Genomic DNA, 22,026 nt, shown 5'->3' with positions numbered 1-22,026 from the left:
GCATGTGGGTATCTGAGGAAATGTGTAACTCTGCAGGAGGAAAGCGCGTGGTCACAGGAGCGTGTGGTTCAGCTAGGACCAGCACCCCATCTGAGTTACTGATTGGGGCAGTGTGGCTGATGGCACGCAGCCACAAGGTGTACAACCTGGCCACGGTTTGAGCATCCTGGATTTGAAAGAACCGATGTGTGTCTGCCCCACCACACAAAGGTCAAAACCTGCTCCCGTCTTGGAGCGTGACCTCCACTACAGCAGCGAGCACTGCCACTTGGCCACTGACAAACAAATCTGGGAGTCCCCTGCCATGCACTCCGTACCTGTGAGCAGAGGAACTGTCACTTTTTGTCAGACTAAATGGTCACTGGGGTCTGGTATTGTGTCTCTGACAGTGGCTACACTCCTCTTCCAAACAAGATGCAAGAGTCCCTGTGGAGGAGACAGGCCAAAATGATTTGGCCAGAGGGGAAGCTTCTTCCCACCCCATGCAGTAAGCGGTAGGCCTTGTAAATACATGTTAGTGGGGAATAGGAGACTGAAAAAATAAGACAGTTTCCTGCTGAATGGAAAAAAGAAAACTGTTTTTTTGGCAGAAGTTCTTCAAGAAGGAGAACATAGGCCATTGTTATTATGAAGACTTTTCAATGAAAATGCAGAAAATCATTGCCTTTTAGAGTAATTGTTTAGCTAAAGAAAGGTTACACAGCTTGTAGAGAATTTAGTAAGAAATTAAATCTCTCCAGCTCATTCATCATATTTCTGCATTTGCCAACTCTTCCCACCAGGCCCACACTTACTTCTTCTCTCTCTTCTCCCCTACTGTGGAGCATAAGTAATGGCCATAAAACCCACAGAAAGGGTGCCTTACGCACAGGCTTCCTGTTTATTGTAAAGAGGGGAAAAATGCAGTAAGTTTAATAGCTTAGTTTGGGAAATTCGTCTATGTCCATTGTAAATAATTGCATGCTATATCTATTGGAAATAGGATGCTTAGTGTTAGTTTCTAAAAAAAAAGTCTGAACTGCTCACTGGAGCCTGCAAGGAGGAGGAAGAAAAAGCAGGGGAAAAAGGATCACCCCTGCCGAGGAGTAACCCAGGCATTTCTGAACTGATTGGGCTCCAACCCACTTTGAAGATAAGGCCACATGACGGTACTAAGTCTTCTACGAACCTTTACCTTTATAGTGCAACACGTGCTTTCTTCCTGAGGCATACTGTTCTCTGCTGCTTTTTAAGAACTGATTTGAGAGTGAAATTTCATACTGCCCCTCTGCGCGAGAGCTCAATTAAATGGGCTTTGTGCACTGAGCTGAACAGACACTGAAGGGAATGGGAATTGGGAAGTGACCCTGATTTCTGGTCACCTTTGTATCTCCTCTCTGTGGAGCACACACTGGACTGTCATTAGCAGCTGTGATCAGAGCAGCACGTTCACACTTGTGCAGCGCTGGGGACTTGTGGCTACAGAGCTATTATGTGATCAGGGGCACATCAAGAGCACCATGACTGCATGCAGGCTCTTTGCTCCCATCATGGTGGAACCATCTCAATTTTAACTCAGCAAAGGAGTCAGCCCACAATTCCTTGACTAATTTCCACAAAAGAGAAGAGCGAGTTTAATACGGCTAAGCACAAAGCAAAGGCAGAATCTGAAATCTTCTTTCAGCTTCCCAGGGTCTGAGACCTGTTGGTGCTTGGCAGAGACTGACACTGGTTTTGCTGTGCTCGCGCTCTGTAGACCTGTGTCACATTTTTAAAGCCATCTCCAGACCACCCTCAGGGTCAGGCCTCTACAGCTGCTTGGAGGGTGGAAAGTCAAAGACATCAACAGCATTCAGGTCATGTATCAGTAGCTTGGTGCCATTGGTTCTGCAGCAGGACAGTTTTTGATCAGGCACTGTAACTTCCAGTGGCCACGGTAGGGCTTAAACCCACAAGAACCCATCCTCTTTCAGTGCCCTTCAGCCCAGGCAATTGGTGTAAGTTAAGTGGTCACACATACAGCTTTCTCTTCACACACCCAACTGTTCGTTATAATGTTTCTGCCTCTGATCTCCATTTTGGGTCTCTCATTTCATATGTACGACAAATCTCCAGTAGGTAAGCAATCCACAAGGGCATAGGGCCCACAGACGTCCCGGAGCAATCTAAAACTCAGCTGCTGCTTCGGACACTGCAGCTCTGCTGGGAGAGCCAGAGGAGAGCAGCCCGTGCTTCCCACTCCGATACGGAAAGTTACAGATCTCTGCTAGCTTTGGGAGGATAGCGACCCTTCTAACTTCAGCAGCTCTGGAAAGAAGCAGTCCCACACACCGCAAATGTGGTTAGAGCTGGTCTCTTCAAATTTCTGTTCTCCACCCAGGACAAACGTTATTCCTGTGCTCCAATCACGTTGTGAAGCTGCCACTACATTTGCTGCTACGGGCCAAGAAAAGGTGAGGGGTAGTCGAGGCCCTGCTTAAAGTGCTTTGTACTTTAAGTTTCCTCCAAAGCCACACGTGTTTGCCTAGTGAGGTTACCCTATGGAATATGTAGTCCTCGGGGGACTGAGCTGATTAAAACAAATGCTTCTAAATTAGTGTTCTTCATCTTCATTCATGCTCAAACACAAGTGGTGCTTTCAGCCCTCGGGATAAGTGTTCCTATCCAGGGGAGGAACAGTCACCTGAGCAACAAGTAGCGCTGGCCTGGCTTATAAATAGTTCTGCTCAGAACCCCCAAAATAAAAGGCCTGATCTTGTTCCTGCGGCCTCTCATGTTCTCTGCACGTCCGCTGCCATGTACGAACCACACACACCCCTTACACTTCTGGACACGAACTGCTTGGTGCAGCGAAGCGGTGGCTCAGCTGTTAGCACACTGCAGCAATACCACGAAATCCTGACCTTGCCCTTCCTCCCCGCGGGCCAGCAGGTGCTACGTGTCTGCCCAGCGCAATTCCTGGGCTCTGGGAAACGGGAGACAGAGGGAAGGGTGCAGAGGCAGAAAAGGACAGGCAGCTTGTGGTACTCATTAATAAAGCCCATCAACACGAGCTGTGCACGAGGCTGGCAGCTCGGCATCCCTTTCTGACAGTGCAAAGGGCAGGGCGCCGTGGCAGAGGTTCAGTGAGAAGCAAAAAAAGGAAAATCCCCGCGAAGCAAAGCACGTTTTATTTGTCAGAAGAAAAATGTGTGCACTGGTTTCTTTCTTCCATAGGGTGGCAATGGAACCTGGGCACAGAACAGCCGTGCAGTTTCAGCCGCAGGAGCGGTAGCTCTGGAGGAGCTGCATTAGCTTCCCACTCGAGGTGCTGACTTTGATCTATGAATCCTATACCGTTTCGGCCCTTGCTACCTGCGAGGCTGCCTCCCTGCCTCCCCCCTGCCCACGCCGCCTCCAGCCGCAGCAAGGGGCATCACCTGCACCGCATTCCTCCGAATTAAGTGTCTAGGCAGCGCGGACTGGCTGTTATCACAGAAGGACCATCTACTCTGGAATTTGCCTCCCTCCCTTGCCTGACAGAGCTCACATCTGCTAACCTACAGGACACAGCATAAAGCTCATTTTTTTTCGCGTGCCCTTTGTTTTAAAGTGCTGCCAGTGAAAAATTGCAGGTTGCAGTTTGTTTTCTAAAAGGATTATGGGGAAGTAAAACAGTCTTTCCCTTGTCACTAGAAAAGAAAGTAATTGCACAATTAGATTTGTATATGCACCTGAGGCATAAGGTGGCTTTTTTAGAGATAAATAAAAGCTTGAAAAAAGAAGCTACAAAGATACCACTGTCTAATTCAGGAAATGCAGAGAACAGGAGCAGATCTGGATAAGTTAGCAATTTCCTTACACTATCACCATAGTACCCCTTTTGCTGAACTTCAGTGATTTCCCCCCTAACTTAATAAAGCAGCATTACTCTTCAGAGAAGTGTTTCAGTACCTGGTCATTTTAAGGCTATAAGGCAAAAGTGGGGCTGTTCTTCCGAGCTTGCTGTTGTCCAAACAGCAAAGCTTGTTTTTTTTTCTTTTTTTTTTTCTTTTCTTATACTTTATTGTGGTGTGCTAGGTAAAGTTATGGGCTTTTTGTTTTAATTGTTTCCATTAGAAAGGATTAGTTCTGTCTAGAGCGCTACTGTGGCTGGGTGGCTGTAGGGCCCCATCAGGGGAAGTCTGAACAGACAAGACCTTGGTTTCCTTGGCTCTAACTCTGAGATCCTGCAAAGGCAGAATTAGGAAGAGCTGCTACTTCTGTTCTTCTAGCAAATGGTTTTATCCTTTCCTAGAGAAATGTATGGGATTTTTTTTTTTGTTTTGGTGCTTAACTAAGTTCTAGAAACCATCTGAGATGAATCTGATATAAAGTATGTTTATATTAGAGAGGGATTTTTCCTGAAGCAGCTGATCAAGAGGGTATACGATGCATTTTCTTTCTTAAGCAGAGAAGAAAAGCATTCAGTTTCTTACAGGTGGTAAAACAGTTGATCCTCTGCCTAGGTGGCTGCAGTGGGAGGCAGTTTTTGTTCTGTGCATCCCAGTAACCTTACCCTGCAGGGCACACAGCTCCCGTCAGGTAGGAGGGATTGGATGGAATAGGCATGTGTTGCTCGGGAGCTGTTTTTAGCATCCAAAGTACAATTTCCAGGAAGATGCAGAGTAAGTAGGTGGCAAACAGGACTCAGTCTAGTAAACGATGTTTAGTGGAAGTGGAGCTGCAGCACACAGAGTACTTATAATCCCTAGAGGAATTTCATACTACAGAGCAAAGTGAGGGCATTAGAGATTGACCAGGGCCGTTTAGAGCAGCGAGTGACAACGCAAACCGGTTACGAAGAGCAGGTTTCTAGTTTAGTGTTACTTGCTGCGCAAGCTGTGAGCACATATCCTGTGTTACACAATTGCTTTTATCGCTTGGTTAGGGAAAAAAGAAAAAAGAAAAACAACAAACTCAGACCCCTTTATTCTCTATTAGTATTGTTGATACTGATAGGTTAGTCCCTAATTAATGTGATGGTACTTTCCCATTCCTCTAGCGCTCTCCTTATTACAAGTCCCTGGCAATATGAGAGGCGGATCTATTACTTAGTCATGAGGTATCTAGACCAGCTTGCTTTTGAAACTAAAGCCTGTGTACCCCAGGCATACTGTATTTCTGATTTGCATATGGAAAAGACAGTTAAAAAGCTGATGCCCCCATATTGCTTGCAAGTCAAGTAGCAAAAGTAAATGATTTATCAAGCAAAGGTTACAACACCTGTGCCTTTATGTCAACATACACGGAGGATGCCAAGTCAAGTGTTTCTTCTAATAGCTCAAACAGAAATTTAGATTCAAATAACCCCCCAGATAGGACAATTATGTGGTGAGCCACTGGAGTGGCAGAGTGACGGAGAGGGTAAGCAAAGGCAGCATCTGAAAAAGCAAACCAACTGAAAAGTTTTGAAGTGGCTAAGAACAGGCAAACCCGACAGCCCTTTTGGGGCTTTCATTACTGAATCAGAAGTACTGACTTAAATCAGTTTATTTCCTGGTCTCTTGTGTCACGGAGATGTAGTCTGGCTACAACATTTGTTGATACAGCCTTTCTCTAAGTAAAATATTATATAAATAGTAAAAAAATTCCTTTAAGGGATTATGTTTGAAGCAATCTGACATAAATTAGAACACGCTACTAATGGAAATGTCTACTGCTAATTTTTATAATGCCCATTAAGAAAGGCATGTACTGGTTTTGGTTGTTTAAAAACAGCACAGGACAGAACGATCCTTGCTCAAACCCAGCCATGCTGTTGTACATTCATCTGTGATTTTATTCCAATGTTCTGTGAAAGCCCGCGAATGCCCATGTATGGGAAATGTGACTTCTGCACAACGCCACTGTCACATCCCTGTGCACAGACACGCCTTTGCAGCATTTTAAGTCTAATAACCACAATCTATAACTGGTGCCTGTAGTCAAATGACCCACCAACTGAAAGAGAAAATCAGAGCAACCAAATCGCTGATCATAAAAAAAAAACATTCAGATATGGTCTTCATTTTATTTTTTTTTGTTGTTGCAGCAGTAAGGAGTTGTTTAACCCTTATATTTTAGCTACCAGCTTGATTTTCAGAAGCCTTCAGTGTTCCCTGCTTCCTCTTGTCTAAGGGAGCCGTGTGTCCTGACTGTTAGTGGTCCTCAGGACCCATATCTTAGCCTGAGTCTGAATGTGCTATAAAAATCCTGATGGAAAGCAGCCATCCCAGCTGCTTTTAATAACACAGTCCTATTTGTTTTTATATTTTCATTTTGAAAATATCCTAAGTGATCCTCCTAATTTATACACTAATGTCCTGCAAAAAAATTACAAAAGCACGTCTTTGTTTAGAGGAATGCTAAGTAAATCCCAAATCATTGCAGTTCGTATTTTTACCTCACTCCTATGATTTAAAACATGGTCAACTTCAGAGTTGTTTCATGAATAAGTAGTGAGCTTTACTGATAAATTATATATTTAGTATCAAGTGGGTTGTGGTGGTGTAATGATGTATAGAAGCATGGAGATGCAGCTGGAGCCAGAGACTAGAAGTCAGTCTCCTTACCCACTGCAGCATGTTTGACTTTAATTGAAAGCCATGCTCGAGTATTGTTTTTCACTGTACAGCATTGTTATTCACTACACTGCATTACATAGAAGCACTTAAAGTAAGGCTAGAGCACTTTAAAATGATTTAAGTCATAAATAAGGAGGATAAAAGTTTACAGTCAACAAACTTATCTGGGAAACCTAGGCTGCAGGATGCAAATAAGTTTAAAATATTTTGGAGACTCAATACTGTTGCGTCTTACTACATAATCAATTTACCAACTAGCTGTTTTGCAAGTCTTTTAGAAAAGGTAATGTAGCATTCTCCAAAGGGTTTCAAGTTTCCTGAGCTATGAAGAAAAAGACCAAATGCTTAAGGACTTTAACAGTATACCTTAACATTCCCGTTTCCTGCTTTCAGTGTATTTGTGTGTTTCCACCATGACTGGAGAAATATGATTTAAATGTGAAGGCACATTAAAACTTGTCATGTAAATGAACCAAATAAAGGAAGAGGCCTGAAAAGTGGGGGTGCAGGTTGCGTTTTGGTAATGTGTGAAAAAATCAGAACCTGATGAGTTAAAACCCTGCTCTGCGCTGCTGGTGTACTTTCTGTGACCCTATTTCATGTAGAGGTTTGAGATCCAATGCAGTTTAACCTGTGCTGTCGACAGAGCTATAAACTAAAGCCCCTAACAAATTGTACACAAAGAACAGATAGCAAGAAAACACATTGTGTTCACAGGCATTTGGCTGCAGCCTGAAAATCTTTGGTAATGAGTGACGTGTGTGTTTCATCGACAGCATAGGTGCTGGAGCTGTCACGAGGAAGAGTCTGTCTTCATGGATACACTGGACTGTGGCAAGTGCTAGCCAGGAATCTCCACACTAATTATGCAGATGTATATAACTGATTTGAAAGAACTTTTAAGAGCTAGAAGTAGTACCCCGCAGTTTGTTAGTTACTTAAATTACTACTTTTTAGTCATCACAGACAGCTAAGAACAAAACTACAAATATTTCTTGATGTTAGCCTTTGAAAGAATTGTAACATAGTTAAGCAATCACTTAAAACTACTAACCAAAGTTGTCCTAAAACACTACTTCTACTCACTTTTTTTATACCTTCTCCCCCATGATAACGTGATATTAAGCACAGACTTAATTTTTTCAACATCTGGCTCAAATTAGCTGCTAACAAAACTGCCAACGACTATTTTCTTAATCGACCCTGGGAATTTGATACAGCTTGGAAAAAGCACATTTAAACCTTGTCCTTCTCCTAAAGAAACACAAATGTTTACTTGAGCTTCTGATTCGACCATAGCAGGTCTATGAATTCAGTTAACCCAGCTTTATAGGCCTGCCTCAACTGGACTTTTTTCTCTTTGTGTAGGGAAACAGATGTGCTTGCAATTACAAAATCGCCTGCTCGCTCAAAACCCACCATGCAAACAGCCAGCCAGGAATTCGAGTCTATTTTTTTTATGTGGAAGTCCTTGGCAAAATCTCCCGTTGGATTCGGCGGGGGACTAAGGTGCACTGTTACCTGATGGGTCTCTCTCAGCTCCTTTTGCATTTGCAATTAAATGCAACTGCCTAGGGTACAGCTTGGAGTCAAAGTCTGAAAACTCAGTCCCAGGGGAACAAAATGTGCACTAGAAGCAATATCTTAGAAAGCAAGAGAGATCTTTCCAGTTACGAAAGCAGCGTTATTACTACATAAGCCCAAAAAAACACAACAGACAAACAAACTGCAAGTGACATTTCACTGTAGTTACTGAGACCATGTGGGTGAAGTGACAGCGGCAATGCAGCTGGCTCCGGAGGGACACGTTAGAGTACACTGAAGAAGAAGAGGCTGCAGGCATACAGAGAAGTCGAAAGCGGCCCACCTGAGTCTGTTGAGGGATATTTACAAAGCTTGGATCCCGTGGTCCAACACTGACGAATCGGTTTGCGGGGGAGGTGCTGGGTGTCGAGTAGGCTGTGAAGGGAAGGGACACATGCGTTGAGGAAGCGGCACTAGATTGCACACGAACAACACCAAAACACACCGTCTCAGAGCCACCTAAGCAGATGTTTAACATAGAAATGTGCAAAACGTTTTAGAGAGCGAGAGTTTGGTTTTAGACACTGGAGAGGCTTGGTCCTAGTGGTGGGGTATAGACGTGTAGGGAGCTGGGCTGCTGGGAGCTGGCCGCTGGCACAACAAGGCAATGCCATGCATTGGGAGAAAGGTGCTCAGCTGCTCTGTGCCGTTCCCCATCTCAGAGACCTGCTGCAGGCCTCTGGGTGCTACAACAGACAGTACAAGAGACCTGTATAGCTCCTGGTAGTGCACGTGTCCCTGACTATTTTCACCTGGACATGTGGTATCGCTGGCTTTAACGGGGTTTGTACAGCAGCGAGCTTACTGAAGTGCTTATTAACAGAATCGGACCCCTAGTTCATGCTAATCCAGCATTCCCTCTCAATATAAAGTTTTGTTTTTCATACTGCTGTGGTCTGCACTCTCTAAAATGTTCACTTGATGTGTTTGACAAACTAGGAAGATCCTTTCGGTAAAAAATTAATGGGTTGCAGTTTCACTGGGGTGGTAAGTGCAATCAGTCTGAAGGCTGAAGCTGCCTTTAAAAACTGGAATGGCTCCCATAAATGTAAAGCTATTAAATGCAATGCAAGCCAAGAACCCAGATTACTTCCAAACTTGAAGTACTTTAATGATTTTGTTGTTGCATTATATTCTCCACTGAAACCATACACAATGCCACGTACTTCCAAATTCAAAAGCTTTCAATGCATTTTCAGTCTTCCTCTCATTTGAGAATCCCCCCTGCAATCTTCACCTTTGTGCAGTTTTTGCACATTCAGATCTAAATTCAAATAACCTGAATAGATGCCTTAATACAAACAGTGATTCTGTCTATTTTAAATATATTTATGGGAATGCATTCTGCTGAATAAAATCCCCAGACAATCTAACTATCCAATGAAGAGACAAAAAACAATGTTAGAAGGAAAGTTACTTGCCAAATTCCAGTCAGGCTAAATATAATGTTCAGGCCTCAACGTTACAGAAAAATAAAGTGAGTTAGAGTCAGAGAAGACACTGAGTTGTCTGAGTAGATGAAGCCTGTTGCCTTTCTTAAGGCAAAATGTTTGGTGAGGAGGCATTACATCGGAGGAGTCTGGCTTAAGACTGTATGGAAACAAACCAATGGTCCATCTCATCCAGTGTCCTCTCTCTTGCAGGGACCGTAAGCAGATGCATAATCACATAACTTACTTTCCCACAGTCTTTCCTACTCTCTGAGTATTCTCAGCTGAGGGATAGCCCTGTACTTAACAGCCTGCAAGGGATTTCTCACTGGTGCAAACTTTTTTTCCTGCCTGTGCAAACTTTTTGCATCCCACAAAACCCTTTGGTGAGGAGTTCCCAAGTCTACAGGAATGCAGAAGTGCATCCTTCCCTTTGCTCTCTACCTGAATCTGACAAACATTCCTGATGCCTCTTTCGTACAATTAAGTGAGACAGCTTCTCTTTCTCACACAGCATTCCCCTGAAGTCACCCCAGGAACTGCATATCTTCATTTCTTTCTGATCTGAGGGGAGATAAGGCACTCCTAACATCTAAGTATGAAATTTTCCCAGTTGTTTCTGGTGAGGTGAGCTTTTCTTTCAAAAACACTTTGCTAGTACTTGCAAAAATCATGCAAGGAACACCTTTCCATCACAAAGATTTAAAGGAATTTTTAAGTGCATGAATTCATCTTTCCAAGATGATTTTACAAATTGCAATGCAGCGTGCATAGTAGAGTACAAACAGCTACGTTGGTTGTTATTCCTATCTGCAAATCAAGGAAGAAGTGAACTGAGTAGATTTAGTGAGATGTTCTCCTTGCCTTTTTTCTGTGTTCATTTGCTTAATAATTCAAACAAGCCACAGCTTTGCAAAGGATACATCTCCGTTGCTGGTATCATGTATAAAGATTTTTTCTGCACTGTTTTATAGTGAGATTTATTTTTTTTTTAATTTAACTACTGAGCCTACAAGAATAAAAATTCCTTCTACAGTTGGGAAAATTAACTAAAAGCTCAAAAACCAAACATTTGTTGTTTGGTTCTTCTGGTCTACTTTTAGGGAACAAAATGAGTGGAGAGGCCATTTAATCCCTTGGAGAAGGTAAGTTCCACTCAGAGGGGAAGGAACTCAAGATCTTGTTTACAGTTCCCTGTTGGCAGATACTTATGCTGTTATATTTGGTAGAAAATCAAAGGGAAACCATCAGAACACTGTCTTAAATGTCTTCTGCGTTCAAACAGATTTTGAAGCATTTCAAAAACTGTGTAATCTGCACAAAAGTCCCCTCAAACCTTTCTGGGTGAATTACTATGTATACCTTTCTTCCGTAATGCTCCAAACTATGTTTAACTTACTTTCTGAAAATATTCGGATGTCAGCTTGGTATTTCCTTAAGGGCATATAACTACATTGCTACAGCCAAGAAGTGAAGAGTACCAAAACTACAGGGAATGTGTATGCAGAGCAGGCTTTACACCGGACTCTCCCAAGATGCTAATCCCACTTTGCTGTAAAATGTCATGAGATGTTTGAGGATTGTAACCGGCCATTTTGACTCAGAGTATTAAATTGATATGGGATACATATTAGTAGTGACTCCTGTTACAGCACAGGAAACTTTGTTCAGAAAACAGAGCAATACCAAGTACTGCTTAGGCGATCACCAATGTGGTTTCTTGCCAATTCTTAGTGTCCTCATGTATACATCCTTGTCTGACATCAGGGTGGGATTCCTGGAAGTCCTACCACTTATGATCTCTGCACTCTGTCCTGAGATTAGGATGGTGCAAACCACTCACAATGTTAATTTAAAGTTTACTTGCATTAAGTTTTAGTATACATATGTATGCTAGGCCTGCCATGGGATCTTCACACTTCTTTTTATGAAAGGGAAAAGCCAAAGCATGGAAGGGAACAGAAGCTAGGTCTCTGAGGCAGATCTGATCTTTATCAGCTTTGCTCTATGGGAATTGCATAGAACTAGGGTACTTTACACTAGCTGACAGCTGGCCTGCTGGGCTTGCACAGGAACATCTTCCTGCCCAGCCTAGTCTTTATGCTACTGGAATTCACTAAGGGTTGTTTGCAACATCATAGCCCATAGCCAAGGAAACGAATGTGATGCCACAAATTTGCTATGATGCTTCACTTCAGGAACAAGCGAAACAGGAGCTGGCAGGGAAAGAACATTTGCTCACACAGACAGCTTTGATATTTAGCCAAAATGGCAAGAAATTGTATGAAAGACAAGACAAACAAACAGTTTTGCAATGTCATGTATTTTAAAATTGTCAGCAGTAGCAGAATGCTAATTTAAAATATACTTTCCTGAAATAATATCTATTAAGTATAGGAGTGTTTTAGTTACCAGTTCTGGATTGAAAAAGAAAAACTTTTGGTTGATAAAGATAATCTGGATGAGCAATAATCTAATGTACCACTAGTTCTCTCTTTTACAGACCAAATCAACAGGTACATGTGCTTGATACGAAAAGCTGTACTTTTTTTTCAGAGGACTAGAAGTCAGTTTAGCAAGAGAATTAACTGGAGGAACACGGTGCAATACAGCAGTGCCTACCGCAATGCACTCTGCAGCTGAGTATCTTAGAGAGAACTGCAAATTCTAACAAATTAAATGATATAGTCATCACCCTCTTTTTTATGGAAGGGGAAAGGAGCGAACAGAAAGCTGAAATGGCTTGCCCAGAGGGTGCTTAGTCAATGCATAGCAGAGAAGGGGAGAGAAATCCAATCTGATTATGAATCCAGCATTGCAGCCACCAGATCATCCTTCTCATCCTGACACAAATGCTGTTTAACATGAAAACTCCTTTGTGCAAAGGGACATTAACCGATAACAATCTTGCCCAACAAGGGAAAATAGCAAAGTTTTCCCCCATGCTGAGCTGTAAACCTGAGAAAATAACATTTAGTCAGAAAATGCTTTTTAGAAATGATGGTGTACAGGATGACAATATCTTAGACTCTGCATCTGAATGAAGGCCACAGATTCTAACATTCAGATTCAGTTATGATAAAGTCCAACTGGCATATAGTGGAGGTGGTGTTTTCTTTGGGCAATGAGATATTAAGCCCAGAAAACTGTCTAGTTTGAGAAAAATATTGTTTTGTTTTTGTTATGGGTTACCAACAGAACAAAATTGAGACAAGATCTGAAATAAGATAGCAATTTTGGGGCTGTGTCTGATATCAAGGATGTATTCTATTGAAAAGTCTTTTTATGGAGGAAAACCGAACCCTCCTAGACTTCATGAATCCCATCTCCATTGTGTCATCTCACTGAGCAAAATGCTGGCTTTCCAAAGGGATAGGATCTGCAGCTGAAATTTTCAACTCCCAGAGCATGCCTGGCCACCCAGTAGTGGCAAATCCCCGGGGTGCATCTCCAGGGGCTCTTCCTTCCTTGGACAGCACTAATGTTCATGTTTTGGTTAATGTCACAGCTGGAGAGTTTCACTATTGCTCTGAGAATCATTAACCACCTTGTTGTGATTTTTAGCTCTCGTTCCCAGGAGGCCACGCTGTATTGAACAGCTGCTCCTGGCTCCTGCACCCCTCAGGAGGGCCATATTCCAATTTTTGGTAGGGCCGTAACTGCATTTTGTTTCTGCAAAGGGCTTTCTGCTCGACCAAAAAAGGGAAGGAGCATGGAGCAAATGCCAACCCCTTTAACTCCATTTCCTTGGGGGGTGTGGGGGGGTTCATTCGCCTCCACACAGCTAAGGAAAGAGTCTGGCCAAAATCTAACATCACTCCTGTCTTTGTTGCATAAGTGACTTTCCAATATCCTAAAGCTCTGCAGGGCAGTCAGCCATAACCCAGCGACACTCCCCGAAACAGTGCACTCAAGCAGTTCGTCACCATGGAAGGTACCTTTTTGTGCAGCTTTTATGAAACTCTGGTGAATCTGCACTTGCTATTTGTAGACTAATATTTAGTTAAGAAAAAAATAAACACTGACACAAACGGGAGGTTGGTACTGACTGACATACTAAGCGATGTCCAGTGGACCCTTCTGGTAAACTTTCACTGAAATGCTAGGAACTTCACTTTGTCTTACTCTTTATGTGGCCAGCCACTTCCACTGGCTTTAGTATATATGCGATTCCTTTCTTAGAAAGCATTCCCTGCAATCTACTTTTCTGTAAAATTTGTCCCTAAATTAAATTATATGCTTCTTTACAACTCAATTCACTGTTATTCAAAACCCTTGTTTCTTACCAAAAGGAAGATGCACGCTTGAATATGTACAGAGCTATATGTTTAGATATCAGCATAGCTAATTAACAAACAGTAATTATTTTCCTAATCTTTTGTTTAAATACCATTAACTAGCTGCTCTTGAGAAACCTTGATTCCCAATTAATGTGGCAGCTGTCTGCTGAACACTCAGCCACAGTGACCAGCCGGAGCCGATACCGATCGGTGGTGTTCTGCTAACTTCTGTGGACAAATGCCAAGTGCGATGCCAGCTGAAAATCAGGCCAAACACGTATTTAGCTTGTTTACATGATCACAGTACCACAAAATATAAGTATTAAGATTACTGCTGAAATGATGTTGGGAATTTTTTTCGTTTAGACACCACACGCTGCCAGTAAACTGAGTCACAACTGTGATGACACATATACATTGACCTAGTTTCGTTTTTCCCAGTTCTGAAGACCAGGAAATAGTAAGGCATTGCTGACTATATTCACTGATAACTATGACTAAACATTAACCTTTTAGATTCCACTGCTGAATCTTATTGATAGGACTTAAAAGATGATATCTCCCATCAGAAAGCGTCAAAACTTCCTGATAGCACAAGTGTTGGGCTTAGGTCAGAAAGAGAAGTGGAGGGGAGGGAATGAATCAACTTCTTGGTTCAACAAAAATTTGCTGATCAATTCTAGAAGTCCTAATTCTAGAAGATCACATTCACAATCTTACCAGACTGTCTCATACTAAAACCCCGTTTAATATCTAAGCAAGCTGAAGCATCTTGCTTAGTTTGCAATTGTGTACTTTCACATAGCAGAAGGAAATGCAAAACTCTAAGAACTACCAGATTTTAAAAATGCCCCATGGAACCTGTGCAAATCTCCTGAATAGTATATAAAGATTTAGAAGTTTTTGGCTTCACATGGTCTGAATAGCCAATACCTCTTTGCACATCAAGCAGCGGTTGCATATAGCATTTAAATAATAAGCTTGAAAAGCACACAAAGGGATTTGCTCTTTCGATTAGATTGATTTTTGTTTGTGGATGTTATTTGGACTCCCTTCACTGTGGAACAAGTCCCCTACAGTTGCCATTAAAGCATTGAAAGCTTCCCTTTTGTTTTTAAATGTCAGTTTGAGCATAGCTTCATTAAATCATTTCACAATTAACTCCCTGAACATCCAGACTTTTTTAAAGCATCAAACCCAGCTGAATCACATTTGTTTCCCAGCAGAGTGAGTCCAAAGTGGTATCCCCAAGTGTGTATCCAGGAATTTGTATATTTGACTTGTGGCTACACAAAATACATATGGGAGCCGTGTGGGTGGTGGAGAGAGGATGAAAGCTTTCTCCCTGGGCCTAAGAAATACCATAGCTTCTTGCCCAAAATGCAGGGCTCGGGAACCAAGTAATACGGGAAAGACGTCTGGGTTAATCTAAGAAGACTTATTCCCAAAAGAACTATAAATGAAGAGAACTCAAAAGAGTTGTTAGTTTAGCCCAGTATGTATAAGCAGCGTTGCTTTCTGTGAGGCTATCTGTCTGACGTCCATGCAGAATCTATCCTCAAAAGGCTGTCTTGAGATACCAAATTGCCTCCTCATGACAGCAGAGAAGATCCCAAAGGTCCCAGGTCTGTGTCAAAACCTAGCTACTGGCCTTGATTTCTCGTATATGTAGTTATGTGAAATGCCAAGAAAATAAGAAATAAAGCTATAACCTTCGGCTAACTCTCATTAATATAAAACACGCTAAGAATTTTGTCAATCCTATACAGATCAGAGCTCTCCTATGTCCTCAGCACTAGTCCAGTCCTCATCTCTGACCAGGAAATACACGATGAAGCAGCACATTGTGCACTGCTGGTAACCCTTGGTTCCCGCTGCATCTATACTTACTTGGAGAAGTGGGAGAGGTGGCCCCTCCTTCTGTTGATGTAGTTGGAGGTTTTGTGTCTGGCACTGGCAGAGGCACAGGCCTAGCCATTGGTGGCGGAGGTGGTGGTGGCAACATTGGGGTAGGAAGGAATGGATTGTGCACCTTGCCTTGGCTGCTACCATTGGGCTGCCAAAAAACAAGCAAACAGACAAAAATTATACTAAAAACCAGCTATTAGGAACCTCTGGTAATAACAGTCCAGTTTCACACTATGTGCACTATATTTACAATTACTTAAGAAAAGAGATGGCAAAGAAAGTGCTGTGTCTAATTTTCCGTTGGTTTCAAGGAATTTTGTTTCAAGCCCTGTGAATCTTGTGAAACTAAGGAAATTTTCATTTTTAAACATTTATCCTCCTGCAACTGGTCTGGGTTGTTCTGGATTAAATTCTACCATTCTTTACATTTCCTGCAGCCACTAACTCATGCTCAGTGAGGATTTAAGCAGTATTTTCAATCCCTTGCATGTCCCAGATTCGTGACTCTGCTATACCCTTAGGATATCAGTGCCTAGGACTTGAGTGTAAATTTCTTAAAGATACTGCTCATTAAAAGAAAAAATAAGCATTTCTGGTGGTCTTAAAAGTCATGCTGATATCTTATTACAGGAAAAATGAATGAGTATATATTAAAGTAACTGCACTCCCACATCCCTTTTGAGTTAGCAATGGTGTAGCTCAGTTTAGTTGCCATTACAATTCTGTGGAGAAGCAGCTGAACTTAGAGCTGCTTCATTTTGCATATTAGGAAAAATCCCTCCAGGTATTTAGTCTGGGATGTGGTCAGTCACAGGTGGAAGAGGCCTAGCTACACAGGTGTTGTCTTTCAATTCATCACCAGAAAAAACTGTCCATATGTAAAAACATTTTCAAGTATCACAAAATCAAGAAACAGGCTTAAAAAACAATGCCCCCCTTCCCCCTTCCAACTTGTTAAGTTTACATTTTAATACAGCCTGGACACTTGAAAACCATACAGAGAGATGCCAAATGCCATCATAAAGAGAAAATAGGACAGCCTGTGAATCAGGTGTTCCATTTTAGTGACAAAAATGATGAGATCACTTTCGACAGCACTCTACAAATTGATCTCACTGCAGTTCTTCTGGCACTGAGCATTTGCTTTTCCATTGATGATAAAAGCTCAGCTTTAAATAGAGATCCATATTCTAAGTACTGCTAAAGAAAATAATATTTTAATTCCTGTTAGGGTTTCCATTAGCCTGAATTACTGGGGACAAAATACTCATACTGGCAAACACTTGGGACCTTACTTTCATTTCACCTGCTTTGGCACTGACAAAAAGCCTTAAAGTCGTGTAGGTGCAAATCACACTCGTGCTAGAGCAAAAATGGTTTAGGGCATAAATAAGACTCAACTTCATCTGCATTTAACTTAACAGCACTCCCACCGACTTCAAAGACTGCAGTTACTAGTGTTTGCAGTAAGAAGCAATCCTTCAGGGATATTTATTTTTCCAACATCCAGTACCATTAATAAACTAATATATTAGTGACATCTCTCAAACACTATCTTGTCTCACAATTAGGTCCCTTTCCTGCCAAGAAGACCCCTGCTGTATGTTCATTGTGAGTGTGCTAACAGTTCATAATGCTGAATGGTTTGGGATAAATTAAGCAAATGAATACTCAAGGAAAAAGAAAAGCACTATATTGATTTGTTGTCTAGACATAAATGTATCTGCTAACATATTGCAGACATTATTCAAAGCCAGTACTGGCTGGAATAAGTAGAGCCAGTTTTTCTGCTAGGGAAAGGAAAGCACTGAGGACAATATAGCTTATTAAATAAGTGTAATAAATTAGATGCTAATAATTAAACTAATTCTCATTAACACTTTCAATCGTATGTATGTCAGGAAGGAAACAGTAATTTTGCCAGTTATTACTTCATTGGCTGGAAGAAGTTACAGGCATTACATTTCATGAAATATTCAGAGCATTATTTTAGATATGATTTACATAAAATTTATAAATTCTGTATTTGACCGGAATGCTATTTCAATAATAGCAAGATGATTCACTTTATTTGATTAAAAAAATGAAAATGGTTATTTGAAGCTTTGGAACTCTGCTTAATTTTTCATAGAGATAAGGGGAAAAGATAACTGCTTACAGAAATAACAAACCATAATAAACTGTACTTTTAACATCTTGAGTTCAAGTACTGGTCAACTTGATCTAAAGTGCTATAAGGCAGTATTTTTTTTTTTAATGAACTTAGCTGATCTGAAACATCTGTTTCTCACCCTCCCTTTTCCTGCTCCTTCCCCCCCGCTCTCCCCTGAACTTCAAAAATAATTAATAAAAATTATTCTGCCTTCATATTTTGTTAACCCTCGTTCTACTAGGGTTACAATGCATGCAGCAAAGTCATTTGTGGAGGGACCCAAAAGGTCACTGTATCACTGCCTTCTCTGACAGTTTAAGTTGATTTCACCACAATGCGGTTGAGTGGTTTTTTGGGGAGGTTTTTGTTGGTTTTTTAAATATTTTTGCAAAAGCAGCATTTTTTTTTCTTCCAACCGCTATTCAAGGTGTGTTCCTGTGAGCAACATGCTGTTAAAATAATCCCATAAGCCCATGGTTAATTTTACATAGGACAAACACTTCTGAAGAAATAAAAACAGCTTCCTTACATTTAGGAACCCCACCTGTCCAGCCTGCTGACCAGCGTCGGGGCAGACAAGTTGGACAAACTCTTTCAGAGTCTCCTGAGGATGATAGCGGATTGCTGGGTGTGAGAAGTATGGCCCAGGCTGTTGAATAATGGGTGATGTTGGAAAATGAAGAGTCGATGGTGTTGCATGTGGACTTGCTATAAGAAAGAAAACAAAGAAGTTATATAGAGTTTTGCCTTTGGAAAAGAAAACAGTTTAAATCTACTGTAGTTTTACTTTTAGTCTTTTTTTAAATGTACAGTATTGTTTATACATCTGATCTTCACAATTAATATATTAGACCACATTGTGTCCTACACTCACTTCATCTAGATCATGAAAGCAAATGAAGCTAGACATTTTAAAGGATTTTCTCTGTTTTCAGTGGACGTGTATAGAGGAATCAGCAGTCCTTTGTGAAGCGAAAACTATTCATCACCTTAGGAGCAGCCCTGATCAATCAGGCAATAAAAAATGTATTTGGGAAATTAGGGTTGATTTAATTGACATTTTGTGTAGCTTGGATTTGCACATATGAATCCATTTTATATTGTACTATAAATGGCTGGTAATTTAAAGATGCACTAACACTTCTTGTTGTTGGTTTTTTTCTACCTCAGTTTAGGAACATTTATTTTAAGTAATCTGTTTTCATCTAATGAACATGCACAAAGTGGCAAGATCGTTTTGAAAATTACATTTACATTTCTCCTGAATAATGTTAGGCTCAAATCTTCAACAAGCCTCCTGCTTGCATTCACGGATGGTGTTTAATTTGGTGAATTTATAGGCCAACGAGCCGGCTGTGAAAAAGATAGCTGGAAATGTACTGGAGTGAAGGTGTAAAGGTGTAATGCATACAAGCTCATTGGCAATGACAAATTTTACTTCAGTCGATTCCAGCAGTACTGTAAGTGCAGCTGAAGACAGACTTATGCTCTCCTACCTTACGTGACACCTTTGCCATTCAAGATAGATTGGGCTGGACCCTTGTTAGCTCACAGTACTTTCCACTGTTAGTTGTCACTGTGAGGTAGCAACTGCTCTCCCTCTAGCCTCTAAAATGAGAATTTGCTTTTTCTTTAGAATGGCCAATTGATCTGGCTGAGCACAAGCTCATCTGTAAATCACTGCTTATTTCTCACCAAACAGCGATCATTGTATCCCTGTTGCTCCCTTGCATGCTATCCTAGTAGTCTTTCAGGGGTGTCCACGTGCATTTACTATACTTGTACACCACACACACCTGATTAGATAAAGGCTAAGCAAGGCATGTAATATCCTATAGAAACTCTTTTGTTGGCTTTGAAGTAAGTTAAATATACAAGTGGAAAACAAAAGCCTTTGGCACTTCTGGAAAAATTGGAGAGATGCAGGAAAGTTAACCAAAATCAAATATAAACAAGCAAACACTCATTTCACAATGAATGTTATGAAAAAGCCTCAGATAAATAAAAACTGAAATCTGCTTCTTAGTCTTGCTCATCACCAGTTTAATAACATGACACTTTACTATAATTTTGCTCTAAGCATTATTAAACCATTAGCAAAATCAGAGCCTGAAGATGTGGATAAAACACGTCCTCAGAGACAGCAGCAAGGAATCCTGCTGCATTATCCTATAAACATTCATTAAGGGTTGGCTGGGCAGCACTTCTCTGTACTTCTTTATCCCCAACTGCACAGGAATGATTGCTTTGACACGACCACCAAAAAGAGCTTCTCTCATGCCTGGGATGCTGATATGGGATGAATGCGAAGCTCTCATCCCTGCCGTGGAAAGCCCCCCTGTAACACTGTTAGCCCCATGAGCCCTCCCAGCCTGCTCCCCTGAAGACTGTTTAAAACAGAAAGAGAAACACAGGAACGAGCGGTGTGAGCCGCGTCTCGTGCAACAGGAAAATGTCGCTAAGAGAAGGCGTAAAGATGAGGAACTGAAAGTAAGCACACAGCCTCCAGCTGGCTGACCACAGAAGATGTGTGCCCAGTGAAACTCGCTGATAGCATGGGCCGTACCTGTCCTGCAACAGCTAGGTTCTGCGGCGTGCGGGCTGGAAGCATCTTCCCACAGCCGCCGTAGCGCTGCAGTGCTGCACTCAGGAGAAGGCAACGTGAAGAAGCACATCCTGTGCTCCTCGCTAGGGAAATGTTCAGAGCTGCTCCATGGCCAAGGCAAACACCTGTGTGCCCAGCCTGCTCAGTCTGTCTGCACATCTGTGCTTATCTCTATCTCTCTCTTTTTTTTTTTTTTGCAAACACAATGAATTACTTCTTACTCACTTTAAGACAAACATGTTTTGTTAAGAGTTCGCACCTTAAATTATAGTGTATTTAACAACTCTTCAGAAAAAGAATCCAAACCCTCAAAGGAAGAAATGAAGGTTATTTTCCTCTCCCCAAGCCCCAGAGATGCTGTAACTTTGAATTTTTCTGTTAAGGGTAAAAACAACGTGGGATTCACCTTATTAAATATAGGTATCTACCATGGGGCTAATCTAAGCTAATTATCTTAGGACCAGTGCAGAACTAAGCAGAAGTAATGGACTCTAAGGAGCCGTTCTTCTCAACCAGAGGTAGACCACTGCCTTTGGTTAGAGGAGCTGCTCCTAGACTTCAGTGCCCATCCTGCCTGGCTCTCCAGTGGTATGGGAGCTCACTGGAGCTGCCTCGGAGGTAGGTATCTCCAGGCCAAGTGCTTCCCTTCAATAAGATGGTTTCCACCCGAAGTGCCAGCCTCTGATCTCACTCACACCACCCCCCTGAGGCGTAACTGCTTTAATGACACTTATGTCATAACCATTTTACAGATATGAATGCATCATCATCTTCTCCCAGTAGCAACTGTAATTTTAGAGCTTGTCAAAATATTTTGCCATGAATATTTATCCAACAGAAGTTGGTGGTAAGCATTTTGATGATTACAACAACATTTTCATGAGTGTACATTTCTGCTCTTTGTTTGATACAAAACAAAATTTTCTTCTCTTCCCTCATATCTCCTTTCATATTTCCCCTTTTCTTCTGTGCCAAATGAAAGATGAAGGATGAAGATAAAAGTGAGGAGGGAAGGTTTCTGTGGAGAACATATAATTAAGTAAAAAATATATCAGGTTTTTTTACCATTTATTAAAAAGAAAAATCATTTTAGCATCAGGTCTGTCAATACTACATAAAATTGTTAAGTAACTGCCCTGTACTTTGTACACATCTGGGAACAAACTCATTCCCTTTCTTCTGCTGGGTGAAAAGGAGATAGAAGTACTATGTTCTATCAAACAAGAAGGATTAAAAAATTGTACCAGGGAATATGTGGAAATTCAAAACTAGGCCTGAGACTACACTGTATCTAACTTTTCCAAGGTATGGTTTTGCACAAGATAATTTAGAAAGTAGAAGTCTTTGTAGGCATATAAGTAGTGAGTATTTGGTGCCTTTGACCTGTTCAGCATGTCAGGGTAGAAAACAGAGTGGAAAGCATTTTTCAGTGATATTCCCAAAGACAGAGAGAAGCAAAATGAATGCAGAAATATTAACAATAATTCAGGAAGGTAAGGTGCCG

General features: G+C 41.5%; 1 protein-coding gene across 5 annotated transcripts in view; it reads right to left on the bottom strand.

Moving 5' to 3' along the window:
• NFIA (nuclear factor I A) overlaps nt 1-22,026 on the bottom strand; it is a 244,299-nt gene that overhangs the window by 14,561 nt on the left and 207,712 nt on the right. For 3 of the 5 annotated variants that reach the window (XM_035564481.2, XM_050712197.1, XM_050712198.1), the window contains 3 exons: nt 18,447-18,625; nt 15,748-15,913; nt 8,431-8,522 (listed from right to left, as the gene is read on the bottom strand). In XM_035564481.2, the coding sequence (XP_035420374.1) occupies nt 8,431-8,522; nt 15,748-15,913; nt 18,447-18,625 (437 nt within the window). The remainder of the gene's footprint in view (nt 1-8,430; nt 8,523-15,747; nt 15,914-18,446; nt 18,626-22,026) is intronic. The other 2 variants (XM_035564482.2, XM_050712199.1) reach the window with 1 other exon arrangement.

This window comes from Cygnus atratus, chromosome 8, assembly GCF_013377495.2.
Source record: "Cygnus atratus isolate AKBS03 ecotype Queensland, Australia chromosome 8, CAtr_DNAZoo_HiC_assembly, whole genome shotgun sequence".
In the NCBI taxonomy this organism is placed as follows: Eukaryota; Metazoa; Chordata; class Aves; order Anseriformes; family Anatidae; genus Cygnus; species Cygnus atratus.
The sequence above is the reverse complement of the archived record's forward strand: the minus strand, read 5'-3'. Positions and strand labels throughout refer to the sequence as shown.